The sequence below is a fragment of the Panthera pardus genome, unplaced genomic scaffold, assembly GCF_024362965.1.
Source record: "Panthera pardus isolate Hobbes unplaced genomic scaffold, ASM2436296v1 HiC_scaffold_2, whole genome shotgun sequence".
Classification (NCBI taxonomy): domain Eukaryota; kingdom Metazoa; phylum Chordata; class Mammalia; order Carnivora; family Felidae; genus Panthera; species Panthera pardus.
The window spans coordinates 69685376-69706331 of record NW_026526765.1 but is presented as its reverse complement, the minus strand read 5'-3'; the positions used below and the strand labels follow the sequence as shown (position 1 = coordinate 69706331).

The 20956-nt window shown below is 35.6% G+C and overlaps 1 protein-coding gene across 2 annotated transcripts in view; it reads right to left on the bottom strand.

Moving 5' to 3' along the window:
* Positions 1 to 220: 220 nt before the first annotated feature.
* The window catches only part of PJA2 (praja ring finger ubiquitin ligase 2), a 69507-nt gene continuing 48771 nt past the window's right edge, over positions 221 to 20956 (bottom strand). For both annotated transcript variants that reach the window (XM_019450526.2, XM_019450527.2), the window contains 4 exons: positions 19288 to 19399; positions 5931 to 6045; positions 5427 to 5548; positions 221 to 3557 (listed from right to left, as the gene is read on the bottom strand). In XM_019450526.2, the coding sequence (XP_019306071.1) occupies positions 3432 to 3557; positions 5427 to 5548; positions 5931 to 6045; positions 19288 to 19399 (475 nt within the window). In that variant the 3' untranslated portion in view covers positions 221 to 3431. The remainder of the gene's footprint in view (positions 3558 to 5426; positions 5549 to 5930; positions 6046 to 19287; positions 19400 to 20956) is intronic.

Genomic DNA, 20956 nt, shown 5'->3' with positions numbered 1-20956 from the left:
TGCTCCTTCAGAGCCCGTCCAGAAGTCCACCAACTACTTCTGCACAGCTGGGCTCTCTGTTAGGGCCTTCTTAGGTCACAGTTCAAGGACTAAAAAATCATGTGCCCAGGAGCCTATTCCAGACTCTCTTAATAGCTGTGTTCTTTGCCATTAATGCTAAATCCTTCAGGGGTTAAATTATAGAAGTGATGTGACTGCACAATTAAATATTAGAAAGGACCACTGAGTACATCCTGTTTATTGTTTATGATTTACACGGAAAATGATGGACTGGGGTTGTTGAACAATAAACCAATCATTACATTTAGACTTGGGCTTTTGAAAAACTTGCATTCCATTTTAACAGTTCATACATATTTAACAGCTTATATATAAATCCAAATCACAAATAATCTTAAGAGTTAGTTAGCTCAGAGATAAACAATTAAGAAACACAACAGAAAACCACATGGATCTACCTTTAAATATCAGCATTCATATTACAAGGAAGAAGAAAATGTTAAAAAAAATTATTAGGTCAAGTCACTTAACATAGAGAAATAAGAGAAACAATACTTTTATCAATATTTATACTTATTCCTAATTTACCTTCATATATTCCTTAACTTTTCCAAAAGGATCCAAACAGTGTTTCAGAGAATCAAACTGTATTTTGGTATCTGAACTTTTCTGCCTCAGCCTGTATCAACTTGTTACAATGAAAATCCTAAAATTCCAATTTTCTTGAAGAAAATTTTTAAGCCAACTCTAATTCAACTTTTCTCCTTCATAGCAGCTGTTTACAGATAGTAGGGAGCCAAGAATGAAGGATAGGAACAGATGGAAAGCAAAAAGTACAACAGTTATCTTAAGTTCAGCTCTCAACACTGCTGGTTGAGTTTGGAACCAAAACCTCTTAACAACTGGCAGATAATAGCTAAATCTTAACAGGCAAAGAAGAAATATTTTCTTTGGGACAGCTGCTATCTAGGAGAAGAAAACTGACGTCCCTTAATACTGCCTAAATATAATGTGTGGCTTACTTACTACAGAGGAATCTGTAGCAATGTCAGTTTAACGAGTGTCACAACTGATCAATATTACTTAAAGGAAGGAAACAACAAAAGAGAAAACAAGAAAAAGAAAAGAAAAAAATTAAAAATCACACCAGCCACAAAGTTCCACAATATACACATGAGAATTAATTTTAATCTGATTTGACTCTTTGACACTAACTGATCATCAATGAAATATGGTATGGAAAGATCACAGAGTAGAAAACAAGCAAAGATTAGTTTATACAACAGTGACTATATACATCAGAAGGAAAACATGCTAGCTAATGCAACATTAAGGCCTGAATGTAAGCACTTCCAAAGTCACAGAAGCCCCAAAGAACCCCTAAATTACAAAGTCACCACATTACATGCATGCAATGTTCAGTTTTGTTTTACCCATAAAAGGATACACAGTATTTTGCTGTAAATACCAGACACACATTTACAATATATGCAAAAATTAGAATGCAAGTGTTATGTTCCTTATATTTAAGCCTCAAATGTGCCAACAGTGAAAATTCATTTAAGAATGGAGAAACGAGATGGAATATAAATACTCAGAGAAAATTACACAAATAAAATGTAATTTTGCATTTGGGAAGCCATAGAAATACTCCTTTTATGTGTCCAAACTAAATTATCAACGTACTACTCAGATGGATGTACACTCATGACGTGCTTTACAATTTTACTTGCTCAAATGTGGCATTCTAACACACATCATTCTCTGGTGCTGATAGCAAATCACATCTGTAAGTTAAATATTATGTCCTTGTTTGTACATTATTTGCCTACTGGGTGTGATCACCTAAATGGAAAACTGTGCAATCTTATTTTGCGGTTATATAATTATGGATGACCCCAAGTGTCAACTTTCCCATAAAAACAACTAAGGAAAGCTCATTTCCTCACTTTTATAGAAATATGTGAACACAACCCTTTCAGAGGGCAAATCTGGGGTCAGGATCTTCTTTTCTCTATTTTAGAGAAAGACAAGAAAGGAACTGTGTTACATGTTCAGTCCTGCTCATAGTCACTAGGTGATCATATAAATCTACTTCCTTTTCACCCAGGGCTCATTGTGGCTTACTCTGAAACTACCTATTTTTATCATTTATTTCCAGGTGAATAATTTTATTAGAATAAATTAGTGTAAAGAAATAAATGCTAAAAATGTAGTATGAATAATCCTTGTTCAGGAATTCTCTAAAGGAATAAATTATAACACAGTAAGGTTTAGGTATATTGTAAAAAATGTGGCCAAATCTTTTCTGTACCCCATCAATTTTATCCTTTATACAAGTTGGTACAATTAACCTTCTAGTAAGGATCAGATTTCCCCTCAGGATACAACAGAATGGATGTTGAAACACTTTATGCTTGTTTTCAGACTTTCTGAAGTATTTCAGAACCAAGGTTATTTTAAACTATAATATTTATAAATTTATAAATAAATACATATACTTAAATGTATTTACACTTACACTTATTATAAATGTATTTATTTATAAGTTTATAAATTAAGAACCAATATTTATTAAACAAAGGTGCCATGTTCTCAAGTATAACTGTAACCAAGTAGAAAGGATTTCGTAAGGCCATCTAATTCATCTCATCACACCAAGCACTAAGCACGCCAGATTGTTCATAAGCTTTACTAACCTTACTTCAAGCACCAACCACCGTAAAGCACTCACGCTTTACTAACCTTACTTTTAAGCACATCCGCCATTTAGGGAAAAAAAAGTTCATTTTACTACCTAACCATTCCAGGGGGATTACATTTAAGATTTAAACATTTTGTCATATTCTAGCTAAAACTCTGGGTTTTGTTTGGCATTCTAAAAAGTCCTAATTTTAAACAAGGATGAAAGAGCAGACACCTTCCTAAAAAACCACTCAGTATTATGAACCAAGAGGTTCTGATGTAGCAAAAGCAAAGGGACCAATGAAAAAGCATGTTTTAGAATTCTCTTTATTTCCAATGAAACCAAATTTTACTACTGTTGTGATCACAGTTTTCACATTTGATGCAAACAGGAGAGCTTAATTACAATCACTTAGTGGCAGTACTTCAGACAAAACCAATAATGTGTGCCACATACGTGATTATTTCTTCCGGAGAGGGTTAATTGGTAAGCTTGACTTTACAATTAATATCAACATATGCAACTAAAGAAAATGGATGCACTGCTTCAACATTCAGCTTGAAAATGTTTAGTACTTTATGCGAACCTAAATTTAGTTTAGAAAGGTTAATATTCTTCTTTCTAAACTATGGCATAGACTATATATAGCATTTTAAATTTATTTATATATAATTATTTGCACATCAGATTTAGAAGGAATTTGCAGATTTACTTTGATAGAATGATCTCATTCAAGTGTTGAGATTTAGGGGGCTTCCGCAGAACTGTCGTTTGAAGGTGGGGCATCCTGGTCAGGCTCGGAGGAAGCAGAGGCAGATGCTTCGATGACGGCAGGTGGGAAATGGCGGCGGCACACGGGGCATGTTCCGGACTGGAGGGGAAAGAAAACAAGTTCAGAGCCAAAGGAAAGGTCTTACCTGCCACACAGTATCTTCATCAAGTAAAAACAGTATCATTATCCTAAAAATAAACCAAATAACTTAAAAACAAAACTTCAAATCCACACAAACCAGAGAGGCAAAATTGTGATGCAATTTCCTCTTCATCCCAATCAGATTCTAATTTCTTTGAGGGTGAATAGTGTCTCCTAATCATGTTTGTATCTTTCAGGTCAGTCATATTTCATTCAGTATTAACCAAGAGTCTACTACCCTCCTTGCTCAGCACTGGTGCTATGGCAGAAAGTGAGCAAGAAGTCACAGGGCATGTCCTCACCTGAACTGAATTAACTTTATTATTTGATCCATGATGCCTACATTAGAGAAACCACGGACCTAACTAATCCACCTATTCATGACACCAAATCATCTCCCAGGGCTTCCCTTACATACACTGAAGCCTTACTTTAGTGCATGTCAAAACACATGGAGCTCAGACCTTCTTTATTAGCCATATAATTCCTTTTCAAAAAGATACGGAGAGTTAAGTGCCTTTTAAATGATAAAAGAAATCTAACTAGGAGGTTAGATAGGACAGGGAAAGCAGTCATACTAAGAGTACATTTTTGGACCAAAGATTATAGGGATGTATCATCTGGTGATAGATTATCCCCTCACAAATCTGTTTTTTTCCCCCCAAAGAGATACCCTGATAAAAGTAGGCTGAAGAAATCATGCTGATGAAGGACAAAAATTTGTATCCTAGGGATCTTCTCCCCAGAGGAGAGGCTTCACACAGAAGCCTCTTGACAGAAAGAGACCAAGGAGATTATTACCTTGGGTTATAGCCAAGTCAATGACAATTCAAGGCTGTACAACATATATATATATATATATATATATATATATATATATATATATATAATGTTTACAATTCAAGAATTTAATTTAGTAAGCATTTATTGTTCTTGTTCACTTGCCATACAGACTGGGACCTAACAACAACATTTTATTTATTTATCTTTTTTATTATTGTTTAACGTTTGTTCAGTTTTGAGAGACAGACAGAGCATGAGCAGGGGAGGGGCATAGAGAGGAGACACAGAATCTGAAAAAATAAAAAAGAGAGAAAGCAAAGAAAAGGAAGGGAGGAAGGAGGCGGAGGAAGGGGGAAAGGAAGGGAGTGGTTGTAGGGAAGAGAGGGAGCTATATCCTTAAGTAAATAAGCTGTGAAAGTGATTTGGCAATTTCTACCTTACTGTCTATAAATGTCCTTATGCAAAAATAGAGATCAGAGAGATCATTTAAGTAAAACTCTTTCTTTTTTTTTTTTAAGTAATTCAAATATCGTTAAAAATTTTTGGGTAAATATTTAAGGACAGTATATAAAGTTGGAATAGGAGGTACCTGGTAGGTTATTATACCATATTTCTCATATACATTTTCAGAGACATTGATCTGTATTAGCAGAATATCTCTACATTATTACAGTACTTTGAGTAATGCCAAAGGCTTTTTGCTTGCAATACTTTGGAAAACACAAATTTCAGGGATATGATGGGAGATCTAATTAGCTTCAGCATAAAATAATTGCTTGACATATTTCATCATTCTTGGAAATGATGAAATATGTCAAGCAAGTATTATCGCCTATATTGTTTTTTAGACAATGTTAGTAAAGTAAAATAGTTTCATGTTATCATTAAACTCTAAATGTTAAAAGGTAATAAATTTTTAACACTTAATTAAAAATAAATATAAATATGTAGCTGACTAAAATAGGCTTAAAAGATACTATCACCAGTAACTTTCGGGAGGAACTATTAAAATATTTTTTAAAAATGTAAAAAAAAACACCTCACCTTCTGTAGCCAAATTGAGACACAAGGTTTGTGAAAGAAATGGTGGCAGGGTAGCTCTGTTGCTATATCATCCTTAATATACTCACTGCAACAGATTGGACAGCACTGCTCTTGACCAATTGCTGAAAACAACAAACGATCTGATCAATCCCACAGAGTTCAATTTTAATAAAACTGAAAACCAACATATTAACTCACAGGTGATACCAATGACAGACAAAAGAACCAGACTTTGATTAATTGGCAAACATGTTTCTGCAATACATGACAATTTGGAATTTAATAAATACTGGTTTTGTAGAAAAGCTGACTGGGAAACATTTATTCTAGCCCATCACTTAATAAATTAAAAATACTCTTCTACTAGATGAAAGTTTGTCAGAATCTGGTTTCACAAAAAACTAATGAGTTTCTAAAGGTCAGTATTTTATCTTTCAGGTGCATTGATAATATACTTACACATGTAATGTGTCATATGACATTAGAGACCAACTTTGCCCTTACCAGTATGGTCTTCAAGAACAAGGGTCTCTGGAAGGCCATCAATGCTTTCCTTACTGGCTGGTGGATTAGCCACCTCAACATCCACTGCAAGAGACTCTAAATGTGCCAGTGCAGTCTGAAAAATAAAAGTCACAGTTCCTTGTTAGAACACACTTAATTGTTATTATTTTTAAATTTCTCCCCCCACCTTTTTAAACTTACATTTTAGTTAACATACAGTGCAATATGGGTTTCAGGAGTAGAATTCAGTGATTCACTACTTACATACAATACCCAATGCTTGTCATAATGAGTGCCCTTCTTAGTTCCCAAGACCCATCTAACCCATCCCCCACCCACCTCCCTCCATTAACCCATAGTTTGTTCTCTATCATTAAGAGTCTCTTTTGGTTTGTTTCCCTCTCTTCTCTTTCCCCTCGCCCTTCCCATATGTTCATTTGATTTGCTCCATCAAATAGCAACTAGCTCCATCCACGTTGTTGCAAATGGCAAGTGTTCATGCTTTTTGATGGCTGAGTAATATTCTACTGTAGGTATGTTTACATATATGTATAACATATATGTATATACATATATATAAGCATACATACATACATACACATACACCACATCTTCTTTATCCATGTATTAGTCGATGGACATTTGGACTCTCTCCATAATTTGGTTATTGTTGGTAATGCTGCTATAAACATTGGGGTGCATGTACCCCTTCAAATCTGTATTTTTGTACCCTTTGGGTAAATACCTAATGGTATTTGCAATTGCTGCATCATAGGGTAAGATCTATTTTTAGTTTCTTGAGGAACCTCCATGCTGTTCTCCAGAGTGGCTGCACCGGTTTCCAATCCTACCAACAGTGCAAAAGGGTTCCCCTTTTTCCACATCCTCACCAACACCTGTTGTTTCTTGTGTTGTTAATTTTAACCATTCTGACAGGTGTGAGGTGGTATCTCATCATGGTTTTGATGTGTATTTCCCTGATGATGAGTGATGTTGACCATTTTTTCATATCTGTTAAGCCATCTGGATGTCTTCTTTGGAAAAATGTTTATTCATGTCTTCTGCTCATTTCTTCACGGATTGTCTTTTTGGGTGTTGAGTTTGAGATGTTCTTTATAGATCTGGATACTAACCCTTTATCACATATTGTTTGCAAATATCTTCTCCCATTCCATAGGCTGCCTTTTATTTGTGCTGTTTCCTCCACAGCACAGAAGCTTTTTATCTTGAAAAAGTCCCAACAGTTCATGTTTGCTTGTTTCCCTTGCCTTTGGCAACATGTCTAGAAAGAAGCTATTCTGACCAAGGTCAAAGAGGTGCTGCCTGTTTTCTCCTCTAGGATTTTGATGGTTTCCTGTCTCACATTTAGGTCTTTCATCCATTTTGAATTTATTTTTGTGTATGGTGTAAGAAAGTTGTCCAGTTTCGTTCTTCTGTATGTCGCCATCCAGTTTAGAAAACACTTTAAAACAGTAATAGAAAACTATTTTTTAAGGTGTTATCCAACGTTATATGTACCACAATTCTCTTCCTGTTAATTTCTACTGCTTCAGTCCCCTGCCCTTTAGCCTCCTTCTAAAAGGAACCACCATCAAACCAAAACATCAAAAAACAGCAAGAAAAGCACCCTACTTTTCACAAGAATGGCAAAAATCTATCTTGTCTCAATAATATCTACTTGCCCATCATATTTATATTTTCAGAAGAGTGGTTACCTCTTTCAATTTATCAGTTCCTGTGTGGAATCAGTAACATGAAAGAAAGTAAACATTTTAGACAAGCTCAACATATGAAAGACAAAATATGATTAGGGTTACCAGATCAATATTCAAGGTATAGAAGCAAATAACGTATTCCTGAATGGTTATATCTACTACTGGCATAGAACCAGCACACACACACATGACTAGCTCACTAATATTACTAGGTTACCCGGGATGTAAACCTTATTTAGGGGTTCTGTGTCTACATAAAGTTACTATTCTAAAGAGGATGAAAGGAACAACAGATCATATGACCACCTAGTATAATCCTTTTGTGCCTTGATTAGCCCTTCTGGCTACAATAAGATTAGAACTACAGGTGGGACTTGTAGAAACCCAAGTATCCATCAATAGATGAATGGATAAACAAAATATGGTTGGAAAAGGTACGTACAGAGTCAAATTCAGAATATTCAGTGATTACTCTAAATGTAAATGGACTAAATTCTCTAGGGAAAAGGCACAGAGTGGTGATTGGATTAAAAAAGCAAGACCCAATTAACTATATGCTGCCTACAGAGACTCACTTCAGCTTTAAGGACACAGAGGCTCAAAGTAACGGGATGGAAAAAGATATTCCATAAAAATGGAAACCAAAGAGAGCAGGGGTAACTATACTCCTATCACAAAAAATAGACTTCAAGCCAAAAAAGGTAACAAGTGACAAAAAAGGTTATTACTTAATGGTAGAGGGTGAATTCATCAAGAGGATATAGTAATCACCAACAAATATGCACCCAACATTAGAGCACCTAAGTATATTAAGCAAATAAGTGTAGATCTGAAGTGAGATTACACAACAGTAAATAACAGTAGGGGACTTTAATACCTTACTTTAAACAATGGACTATCCAGATAGAAAATCAAAAACAAAATATTAGACTTGAGCTACACTTGAGATACAATGGCTCTAACAGACATACAGAACATTCTATAAAACACAAACAGACTATACATTCTTCTCAAGTGCACACAACATTCTCTAGGATAGATCACAGTACAGGTTACAAAACAAGTTTTAGCAAATTTAAGAAGACTGAAATCATACCAACTATCTGTCTGACAAAAATGGCAAGAAACAAAAACATCAACAGGAAGAATATTAGAAAATTTACAAGTACATAAAAACTAAACAACACACTCATGAACAAACTTACGGGTCAAAGAAGAAATCAAAAGATATCTTGAAACAAATGCAAATGGAAACAACAACATGTCAAAATTTATGCGATGAAGCAAAAGCAGTTCTAAGATGGAAGTTTATAGCAAAAAAATGCCTACATTAAGAAAAAAGATCTCGAATAAACAACCCAATTTATACCTTAAAGAAACAGAAAAAGAAAAAAAAAAACTAAGTAAAAAGTTGGCAGAAAGAAAGAAATAATGAAGGTCAGAGCAGAAATAAATGAAGTAGAAATGGGAAAATAAAAAAATAAACAAAAAGCTGTTTTTTTGAAAAAATAAACCAAAATGATGAACCTTTAGCTACACTAAGAAAAAAAGAGACTCAAATATAATCAGAAATGAAAGAGAGGTTACAACTGATACTATAAAAATACAAAGGATCAGGAGACTACCATAAACAATTATACATCAACAAATTGGATAAACTACAAGAAACGGGTAAACTTCCAGAAACATATATTTACAGCATACTGACATGAAGAATAGAAAATCTGAACAGACTAACATAAGAATATTGAATCAGCAATATAAAATTTCCCGACAAAGAAAACCCCAGGATCAGATGGTTTCCCTGGAAAACCCTACCAAACATTTAAAGAATTAAAGCCAATCCTTCTCAAACTCTTTCAAAAAATTGAGAAAGAGGCAATACTTTCAAACTCATTTTATGAGGCCAGCATTACCCTGATGCCAATGCCAGATTAGGACATGAAAAAGAAAATTAGAGCCCAATAACCCTGATGAACACACAGATGCAAAAATCCTCAATAAAGTACTAGCAAGATAAACTCAACAGCACATGAAAAGGATCATACATCATGATTAAATGGGATTTATCTCTGGATGCAAGAAAGGTGGTAACACACAAAAATCAATAAGTGTGATATACCACATTTAGAGAATGAAAGATAAAAATCGTATGATCATCTCAATAGACGCAGAAAAAGCATTTGACAAAACATATCATCCTTTTATGAGAAAAGCTCTCAACAAATTAGGTACAGAAGGAACATACCTTAACATAAAATTAAGACATCCGTATTTGACAAGGCACAGCTAATACTATAACCAACAGTGAGAGGCTGAAAGCTTTTCCTTTAAGATCAAGAACAAGACCAGGGTGCTCATTCTCACCACTCCTATTCAACATAGTATTAAAAGTCCTAGCCAGAGTATTCAGGCAAGAAAAATAAAAGGCATCCAAATGGGAAAAGGGGAAGTAAACTTGTCTTTATTTGCAGATGTGATTTTTTTATATAGAAAATCCTAAAGACTCCACCAAAAAACTGTTAGGAATAATCAACAAATTCATGGAAGCTATATAGTACAAAATCAATATACAGAAATCACTTGTGTTTCACACTAATAATGAAATATTTGAAAAAGAATAAAGAAAACAATCCCATTTGCAATAGCATCAAAAGCAACAAAATACTCAGCAATAAACTTAACCAAGAAGGTGAAAGATTGTGTATACTGAAAAATGAAAGATAAAAGAGACTGAAGATATAATATAAAGATATTCCATGTTAAGGAATTGGGAGAACTAATATTAAAATGTCCATACTACCCAAAGCAATCCACAGATTTAACGCAATTCCTATCAAAATTCCAATGGCATTCTTCACAGAAATACAAAAAAAAATCCTAAAATTTGTATGGAACCACTAAAAACCCTGAATGGCCAAAGCAAAGAACAATGCTGGAAGCAATACAATTTATTTCAAACTATACTACACAACTATAGTAATCAAAACAGTATGGTACTGGCATAAAAACAGACATACATACAAATGGAAAAGAATCAAGAATCCAGAAATAAATCCCAGCATATATGGACAATTAATATTTGACAAGGGAGCCAGGAATATTTATTGCAGAAAGGATAAGGTCTCTAATAAATAATATTGGAAAACCCACATAATCACATGCAGGATAACTGCATGCATGAAACTGGACCTCTAACTTAATACCATTCACAAAAATTAACTCCAAATGGATTACCAACTAAAACGTTAAGACCTGAAACCATAAAATTTCTTTGACACTGGTCCTTGATACTGATCATGGCAATTAATTTTGGGTATGATAATAAAGACACAGCAACAAAAGCAAAAATAACTAAGCAGACTACATTAAACTAAAATGCTTCTGCGTATCAAAAGAAACCATTAACAAAAGGAGAGCCCACCTACAGAGTGGAAGAAAATATTTGCAAATCATGTATGTGGTAAGGCACTGATATCCAAAACATGAAAACTCATACAACTCAAAAGTAAATAAAGAGATAGACAGACAGATATAAAAATGGGCAGAGGGACTAAATAGACATTTTCCCAAAGAAGACATTAAAAGAGTAAGTACATGAAAAGATGTTCAACATCACGAATCATCAGAGGAATGCAAATCAAAATCACAATGAGCTATCACTTCACAACTGTTGGAATGGCTATTACCAAAACAATAAGAAATAAGAAGTGTTGGAGAAAATACGGAGATAAGCGAACCCTTGTGCACGGTTGGTGGGAATGTAAATTGGTACACCACTGTGGAAAACAGTATAAAAGTTCCTCCAAAAATTGACATAACTGTCCTATGATCCAACAATCTCACTTGTGGGTATATATCTAAAGGAAATGAAATCAGGATCTTGAAGATATCTGCACTCACATGTTCAATGCAGCATTATTCACAATAGCCAAGGTATGGAAACAACTTACGTATATATTGACAGATGAATGGATAAAGGAGATACACACACACACACACACACACACACACACACACACACACACGAATATTATTCCAGCCATAAGAAAGAAAAAAATCCTGCTAAGTGAAAACAGAACCTAAGTACTATATCATATAATTTATATGTGGAATCTAAAAAACCTGAACTCAGAAACAAGAGTAGAATGGTGATTGTCAGAGCGTGAGGAGTAGGAAGCAGGAAGATGTGGTTAAAGGGTACAAACTTCCAGTTATAAGATGAATAAATCCTGGGGATCTAATGTATAGCACGGTGATTATAATTAATAATACTGTGGTATATAGCTGAAAGTTGCTGGGAGTAAAAATCTTAAACGTTCTTCCCACAAGCAAGAAACAGAAATTATATGAGGTGTCACTAGCCCTACAGTGATAATCATTTTGTTCTATGTAAGTGCATCAAATCAACATGCTGTACATCTTAAACTTACACAATGTTATATGTCACTTATACTTCAATAAAACTGAAAAAAATGTGGTATATACATACAACGAAATATTACTCAGTCTTTAAAAGAAAGGAAATTCTGGCATATGCTACAATATGGATGAAACTTGAAAGCGTATGCTAAGTGAAATGAACCAGTCACAGAAGGATAAATACTGTATGATTCCACTTATATGAGGTCCCTAAAGGAGTAAACTCAGAGAGATGGAAAGCGGAATGGTAGTTGCCATGAGCTAGGGAGAGGAGGAACAGAGAGTTATTGTTTATAATGTACTTGATGCGAATTAACTGTATTATGGTTAGAAGGGGTAAATTTTACACTATGTGTGTTACCACAATAAAAAGCAAACTGGGCCTCCCTTATAGGAGGAAGATTCGGTTAACCCTGTGTTGTCTTGGATGGCAAATGTTAACCTTTTGTATACTCTTTAGGATTTAGCCCAGATAATCTCACAATGAATTATGTCTTTCCAAAAAAGGATTTGAGATGACTTACAATAGAGGGTAGGGCCGAGACAAAAGCAAAAAAAAGAGAACGCAAAAAAGGTTCATCGTAAGAGTTAGTAAATACAGTTAATAATACTGAATGCCAATTTGACTCTGGGTTTGCAGAGAGAGCGAAGAAAAAGTGTGCCAGAAATTCAATTAACTCTTAGCTCCCAAGTTCACTTTTCATTTCTGTTCTGTGAAATAGATCTGGGCCTTCTGAACACTTTTCCCTTGTCAGCTGGCATGACCTTAGGCTTTGTCAGTAGAGAGCTCTGGACAGACATCCCAGAAGAACTTTGCTGCTTCTTCTAGTGGGCTTCCTGGGCAGGCCCCTGTAGTGTGTAAGGGTTCGCTACTGTGGGCTTCTGCATCACAGATGGCTTCTCCAGTGCCAAGGTCCTCCCGTGCAAGCAGCTTCTCCAGTGCCTGGCTCCAGAAGTACATGCAGTTTCCCCAGTGCCTGACAGCTGCAGTGTAAGGTAGCCAGCAGCTTCCCCTGGCACCCATCTTAGGTGGCTTTGCAGGAGTGTGCTTCCAGTTAGTCACCTCCCTGTGAACAGTTTCTCCAGCACTCCAGTGGGCAGATTTTGCCAAGTTCCATATGGTAGATTTCCAGCAAGTTCTGCCAGCACAGTAGTACAAACATTTCTCTAAGCGCCATGGCTGTGTCCTTCCCAACACAGTCTGGATCTCAGCCCTGGTAGCGGGGGTTGCACTCTATCTCAGCCCTAAGGGTTATTCCTTAGATCTGCTATTCCTGCTCCTGGCCAACAGGAATGGAATGTTATCGATACAAACCCTGATTACAAATAATCTTATTAATCACAATCAAACTACCACTGTGATCCACTGCAATGAAGTGCCAACTAATACATGTGTCTTGGGAGCCCAGGTGGTTACTGCACTTGACCTTATGGCAATAATGATGACTGTAAAAACTAACGTGGGATGGAACCTTTTTGAGTGCACTTGCTCGCATACAAAGAGAAAAGGACAAACTCAGGCCGGTTAACTCTCAGAGCAAGGTACTGTATAAGAACCAGAAAGTATCCCTGACAGCCCTAAAACAAACATATTATTTCTGAAAATCAAAAACAAAATTTAATTGTGTGAACTGCTGAATTAAAATCAGAGTTTAATTATGTCTTGTGAAGTTTCTTGAAAGTTGAATCATTGACTGGTTAAATCAGGATTCTGAAACTCAGAAACGGGAATATCTGATTGGACTCAGATGAAACAGTGGACTATGCTGAATCTCCAAGCCACTCTGAGCCTCCTTTTACCAGAAGTAGTGTATCCTCCACAGACCAACCTTCCTCCACTTAAAAATCCCGTGATCATCTCACTTGGAGTGTACATGTCTTATTACTTCTATACCCACAGTAGTTATCAGGTAAGGACATCTCCCAAAAAGGCATGATGACCAAGTACACATACTCTTCAAAAATGTAGATTTGGGTCACTCCACCAAGTAAAGAATCCTAAGCAGCTGAGATTCTTGCTGAAGGTACAGAAAATATGGAATGGGTGATGGATGAAGGAAACCACAGCTATCAGTTATAGCCTGTGACCAAATATAAAAACAAGGACAAGTAGGCTTTGCATATTTTCTGTTTGTTATGTGTTTATTTGTATCTGCTAACCATTGTCTTTTTCTCTCTCCTTCCCATTTTTATTTCATATAGCAGTTAATTTTACAATTTAATCTTATATAAGAGAATATTCATTGTGACTGAATGAATTTGTGGAGTGAATATTTAGTGATGGACATAATGACTCTTGGGAGTCCGTTCACATTTGTTCATTCTGGAGAAAGGGTGAAAACTTCATTTTAAGACTAGCTGTGGGGTGCCTGGGTGGCTCAGTTGGTTAAGCACCCGACTCCTGATTTAGGCTTGGGTCTCAGTTCATGGGATCGAGCCCCGCATCAGGCTTTGTGCTAAGTGTGGAGCCTGCTTGGGATTCTCTTTTTCTCTCTCTCTCTCTCTCTCTCAAAATAGATAAACTTTAAAGAAAAAAATAACAAAAACTAGCTATATCTTGTTAGGTGGAAATAAAGTTGCATTGCTGTTGAATAGAGTTCAGATGTGTGTAGAAAGGTGTATATGGGATCCAAGTAATCAAAGGGATGGACTGTTCTCCAGTTATTGATTACTGCTCCTCAAATCCAAATTAGCTATTTTTGTCAGCTCTGTGAAAAAGGATTTGGGCTATTTTTTTCCTCTGATAGCTGTCACAATGTTAATTAAGCTTTGTTCACAGAGGATGCTGAAAAGACACTGCAGGAGGAAAAGGGCTTTACTTCTAATCCCAGTGAGCCTGTTTCACCCAGGCTTCCATGGCATGCATGGTTTTCTCCAGCAGCAGACTTTCCGACGCCCACAGCTTCTCCAGCATCTTGCTCTTGTAGTGCATGCGGCCAGCAGCTTCCCCCAGCACCCACCTTGGACAGTTCTGGAGCAGAGTGCTTCCAGTGAGACATCTCCCTATAAACAGCTTTCCTCAGCAGCACCCTACAGGGCTGATTTCCAGCAAGTTCTGCCAGTGTAGCACTACAGTGACTTTGTTGCCATTCAGTGAGCCACAGTTGTGCTATCTCCATCAAAGTTTGAATCCGAGCCTTGGAGGCGGAGACTCTTTCTTAGGTGATCTTAGCCTAACGTGTGGGAGCCATTCCTTACATGTGCATTTTCTGTATTCTTTAGAAATATCTTTAATCCTTACTAAGCAAATCTTTGTTACTTTAATCCCCTATTATAGTTTATAGTTCTTTATATTAAAATTTCCCCTCAGGAAATAGAAAATAGAAGGTAATAGCCTATTATTTGTCCCTCCTTTCTCATATAACTATAACCATAAATCTCCTCCAATTCCTTGTGTACTTCTCAAGACAGACTGCAAGAACTCCTCTGTGCTACTCCACACATAAAAAAAGAAGGGATATTATTTACAGTAAGTTCCATTTGGGGATGCTACTTATGCTTCGACACATGTTTGTTGCAATAGGTTCATTATTCATTTCTGATGATGATTTGCATGTCTGTAGTGCTAATAAATACCTGGAATTTATATATGTAAAAATAATTTATTGCCTTGATACTGACAAATACTTAAGGTGATCTGGAGTCACGTACAATTAACAAGAGTTAAGAGAGACCATTCTGAAACCACTGCTATGAAATCTGTAAAAATATAAAAATCTATCTACACTTTAGGCAGTATAGTGTATTTTCAAAAGTCACTCCAAGTGTCAGAAAGACAATTAAATAGGCTAAAGAGCACAACTGGAATATATTTAGATTTAAAGTAGCATAATCCTTTGTCAGAACAAAATTTAGTTTTTAAAGAATAAAACACAATTCAGTTTTTAAAAAGTGAAGATTTATAACAAGTGACTTAATACTGATTTTCAATGATCACTGAATCCACATGTGCTAGATGATTACCACCTGGCTGACTGCTGATTTGAATAAATCTTTGAATACAGCCATTTATAAGAGAGCTTATCACTGCACCAGCTATTTCGCTAAGTGCTTTATCACAGTGTCACAATCCACAAGGTAAATTTTATTACTCCCATTTTGTAGATGAGGACCTGAAGCTTAAGGAGGTTAAGTGAAGACTGCAAGGTCACAAACCTAAAGTTCATGTACTACCTTCCCAATGTCTATAACCCAGTGTATAGGCAGTGTTCTGTAAGTGTGTAAAGACTTTCTAGGGAGCCAAGGGCATGGAGTCTTAAGAGACTAAATTTCAATTCATTTAACTTTCTTATGTAACCCTTCCTCAAACTGACCTTCTGAAGAATATGCCCGCAGTCAAAGTACCGTGCTGGTTCTCTGTTCCCATATTCCTTTTTATACTAACCTTTTCTCCACTTTATAAATAAAAGCATACTTCTTACCCATTCAAAGGGGCACTTTCAAATACTGGGGTCACATTGAACTAACAACTAAATAACAAATTTTGTAGGTGGCTTCCAGTCATCTGCTTTCAAAAAAAAAAAGGAGGATCTAAACAATCTTGTCAAGTTGATGTGATTTGGGCAAATATCTCAGAAAAACTAAGTGACAGTGCTATGATAAACTCCTTCCATCCCTATCAATTTATTTATGTGAACAAGGTTTCTCAAGTTTACATTTATAAATATGAAAAACAAATAAAATTGATGCTCGACTAGATCTCATTCTAGGAATAAATAAAATTAACTCATAAAATAATAAGGAAGGAAAAAGTCTCCCTCTATCTTATTAAGAGATATATTTCCAGTAAAATTTTACATTTAAATATTTATCAACATTTAGAAGTCTGTTTTTGATCAGTTAGATGCTAACAATTTTAAATCAATCTAAACTACTTTATTTATATTTAAATTCTTGAACATACTTTTATTGCAAAGAGGTATAATAAGGTAAACAATATTACTTAGGGTTTATGCTAAAAAACTTTAAATGTGAACATAAATGTGCAAAGGGAAGTATTTTTCAAAACTTGTTCAAAGTAAAAAGCTTTAATATCATTGTTTCAAACAGTTAAAGATCTTAAGTATTTTGTCCTTTTCTCACTCAAATTTGAGACAAAAGTATAGGCAAATATTTGTTGCCAATATTTTCACCAATAGCCACTACCTGAGATAACAGATCAGTCTGGTATTGGGAAAATAAGAGAAATGAAAACAACCAGTGCTGAAAAGAGATCAGGCTGCTTGAGAGAAAAACAAATAAAAGCACTCAGTTTGTCTTATTGCTTTTCTGTCATTTAAAGAATGCTGTTAAATTTAAAAGAAAATATCATAAATTATAAATTAATACGGCCTCACTTTTCAAAATGATTAAATAACTGCATAGTAGGCAGAAAAATAAAGATTTCTAGAGAGTGATAGGAAGATGGAACTGTATTGATTTTCAGTCAAATTCAAATAAAATAAAGAGCACTAAATCTGAGGAAGCTGCTAAGCTGTAGGGAAGGAAGACACAACACCACTCATTAGTCAGAACAGAAGGACAGATGGTTAAGAGTGACAAGTGGCAGTGTCACTGGGTTCCCAAAGAGCAGAAGTCATGTGGGGACTGTAAGTTCCCTGGACATACTAGTCTTTCTTGACTCTGGTCTTTGCACACACTGCTAGTGCCTTCACACGGTATGATGCCCTGCCCCCGACCAATCCTTCTGGTGCTTCTTTCAAGACACCAATCAAATGTCACAATTCCTACTGGTAACAAGAAAACTTCTATTTTAATTTTCAAAATATGGACCACTAGCATAATAATGGGAAAAACTATGTAAACACTGTGAAACTAGACTCTAGAATGGATATATTCCATTGTGGTCACTTAAAATTTATTTATCTCAAAAAAGTTAGTGATTCTTAATCTTTACATATTATATTCCTGACACAAGTTATCACACTGTGCCATTATTTCATGTGTCAGAATTGACTAAGGCAAGTTAAATAATCTGGGAAAAGTCCTAAATGTATTGTCTTAATATGTTCTTTCTGACTTTCCTCCTACTACACAGTATTTCTATGGTTCCTTTAAAAAAAAAACACACCACACAAAGCATAATCAATCAGTGATCTCCATGGAAGATTACTCAGATGTAAAAAAAAAGTGATCTCACAGCAAAGCTAACTTAAGTGTGTGTGCGTGTACATAAGTGTGTGTAGACAGGTCAGTCTGTCTACCTACCCACTGTATACTTTATGAATCTAAACTGTACTTTCTAACCTCAGAAAATTTCAAGATAAAATGCTGTTATAGTCCCATAAGTTCTCTCATTTATTTTTGTTCTCTCACTTTTGACTCATTCACATTATTACTGTTTTTCTACTTTGGAAATCACTTCAGAAATAGTAATTTAAAGAAAAGATTTCTAACAATGAAATCCACAAATGCAGTGAAAGTTCCCAAACACGAAAATGCTTGGGCTTTTGACCTTAGGCAAATACAATCATGAGTATTTGTATTGCAATCAAATAAGGAAAAGAAAGCCAAACAAAATTATGTGCTACATTTATTTAAGTGTATTTGTATATGGAGATAATGGAAATAAAACTGCTATATTCATTAAGCAGCAAGGTAGTATTTAGAAACTATGAGGACAAAAAAGTGGAAGTGATGTATAATATATCCTTAGAGATCTTCAATTTCATTTACAAATATACCTGTGTCTGTGTAAAGCAATCAGATTCAGGGGTGCCTGGGTGGCTCAGTCGGTTAAGCGTCCAACATTGGCTCAGGTCATGATCTCATGGTTCGTGAGTTCAAGCCCTACATTGGGCTCTGTGCTGACAGCTCAGAGCCTGGAGTCTGCTTCAGATTCCCTATCTCCCTTTCTCTCTCTGCCCTCCCCCATGCACTTGTGTGCACTCTCTCTCTCTCTGTCAAAAATAAATAAAACATTAAAAAAATATTCAGATTCACAGACCCAGATAACTTAATAAAGGAAAAGTCGATTTTCTAAATGTAAGCAAAACATTCTCTATTCTGCAGTAAAACCTGGGAAATAATGCAATTAGGCAAACTGGCAGGATGTCTAGTGTGATTTATATACACAAACTAGTGGCAATCATTAATCAGGAAATGCTATTAAAGTGATGAAAAATTATTCACCTTTTCCTAAAAGCAATTAAAAAAGCCTTTAATTTTTATCATTTTGTATCCCACCAACTTATATATAGGCATCAGAGTCACTACAATACCTCCATAGCCTGAGCTAAGCGTTCTTCTAGAGCCATGTAGGTGAGGAACTGAGGATCCACATAGGAAATAGCTTCAGCAACTCCTAGTCCATCTGCAAAGCCGTCAAACAGGCTGGAAAAAAAAAAAAAATACAACCATGATTAGGGAAATCTTTATGGTGAAGACATAATTATATTAGCATACTGATAAACCAATAAATATACTATAAGCAGAAAACCTTAAAATATTTTAACATAAATCTTATGTGGTGAGAGGCAGGATGAACCCAACAGAAAAATGAAATACTAAGCATAAGGAGCTAAGACACCACTACCTCTCCTAATAAGCTGTCACAATCACACACAAAATTTGTGGGAAAATTCTTTTTATGTTTCTAGTTCTTAGTTCCAACTCGGGTGATTGCTTAAGGCTGGTATAAAGGTAGTATTTTTCTCCCCAATTCTGTCTCATATACTTTGTTTGTTTGAGTTTCCAACCTAAATTTAGAGGAGAACATGGTAAAGACAATTACTGCATTTATTTCAATTCTATCATTAGACAAAGCCTCTTTTCCTTCTCTTACCTTGTACTGCTTAATTATTTTGGGCTTAAAAATATTTTATTTTCTCAAATCTTTCTTCTTAATCTCTCTTCTATTCTTCTGAAAACTAGGCCTCCTCCATTATTATTCAGATTGAAAAATACTTAGCTCTTGACTGCTCATTTTTATTGTTTCTTTTTACTAAAGGATTTCAATCCCCTTGAAGAAAACATTATGTTTTATTCTGGTCCCAATCTCCTTCCTCCACCGCTAGACATACACAGATTCCTTCTTTTCCTCTAGTCTTGGAGATACCTATTTCAAAATTCAGAAACCCTAAATAACTCCTCAGTCCTCTTCTTTCTAATCTTGCCTCCTTGGCAATGACATTCAAGTCCACGTCTTCAGTTATCTAAACCTCCACCTAATTCCAAACTCCCTCTTGAGCTCCTGACCTACATTTTTAGTTTTCTATGGGGCAGTTTACCTCATTTAACACCCACCACCTCAAATCTAGTATCTCCAAAACTGAGCTTATTATGTCTACCTAAAGGCAACCTTCTGTTGACTTCTACAGTCCTATCAAAAGTTGAATACAGTCAGGAACATCCAGTTACACAAACCAATTCAAAATAATTTTGATGTCAACTTTTGTGCCATCATTAAAATTATAAATCTACTGCCAAGAAATACAAGAGTGTTATTATGAAGATAATAGCTTAGTACCATCTAAAAATCAGCAGACACCACATAGTGCGAAGAAACATCCTCATACCATCACAGATTTTAAAATTAGAATTTAAACCACAAATTAGCAAATCCAACCTTCCCTGCGACACTAGAACCCCTTCACCTAGCAGTGAGACACAAGGCAAGGAAGGAGAGCCCTGGAACCAGTAACACAGGGATTTACCTCTACATTGAACTGAGTCAGAGTCAGATAATGTGAAAATTTTATTTAACTGTTTTTTCAGCTATAAAACAAATGAAATGCATTGATGCACACACACGCCTGGCACAGAGCTGGCACCATGGTCGTGGCATCCAGGAACCAGCAGGACTCCATGTGGAAGAAACACTGCTCTCTGGGGTGGTACATGCTGTGCGGAAGAGCTCTATCAGAAGTATGAAGCTTGTGTGAAGTTAAG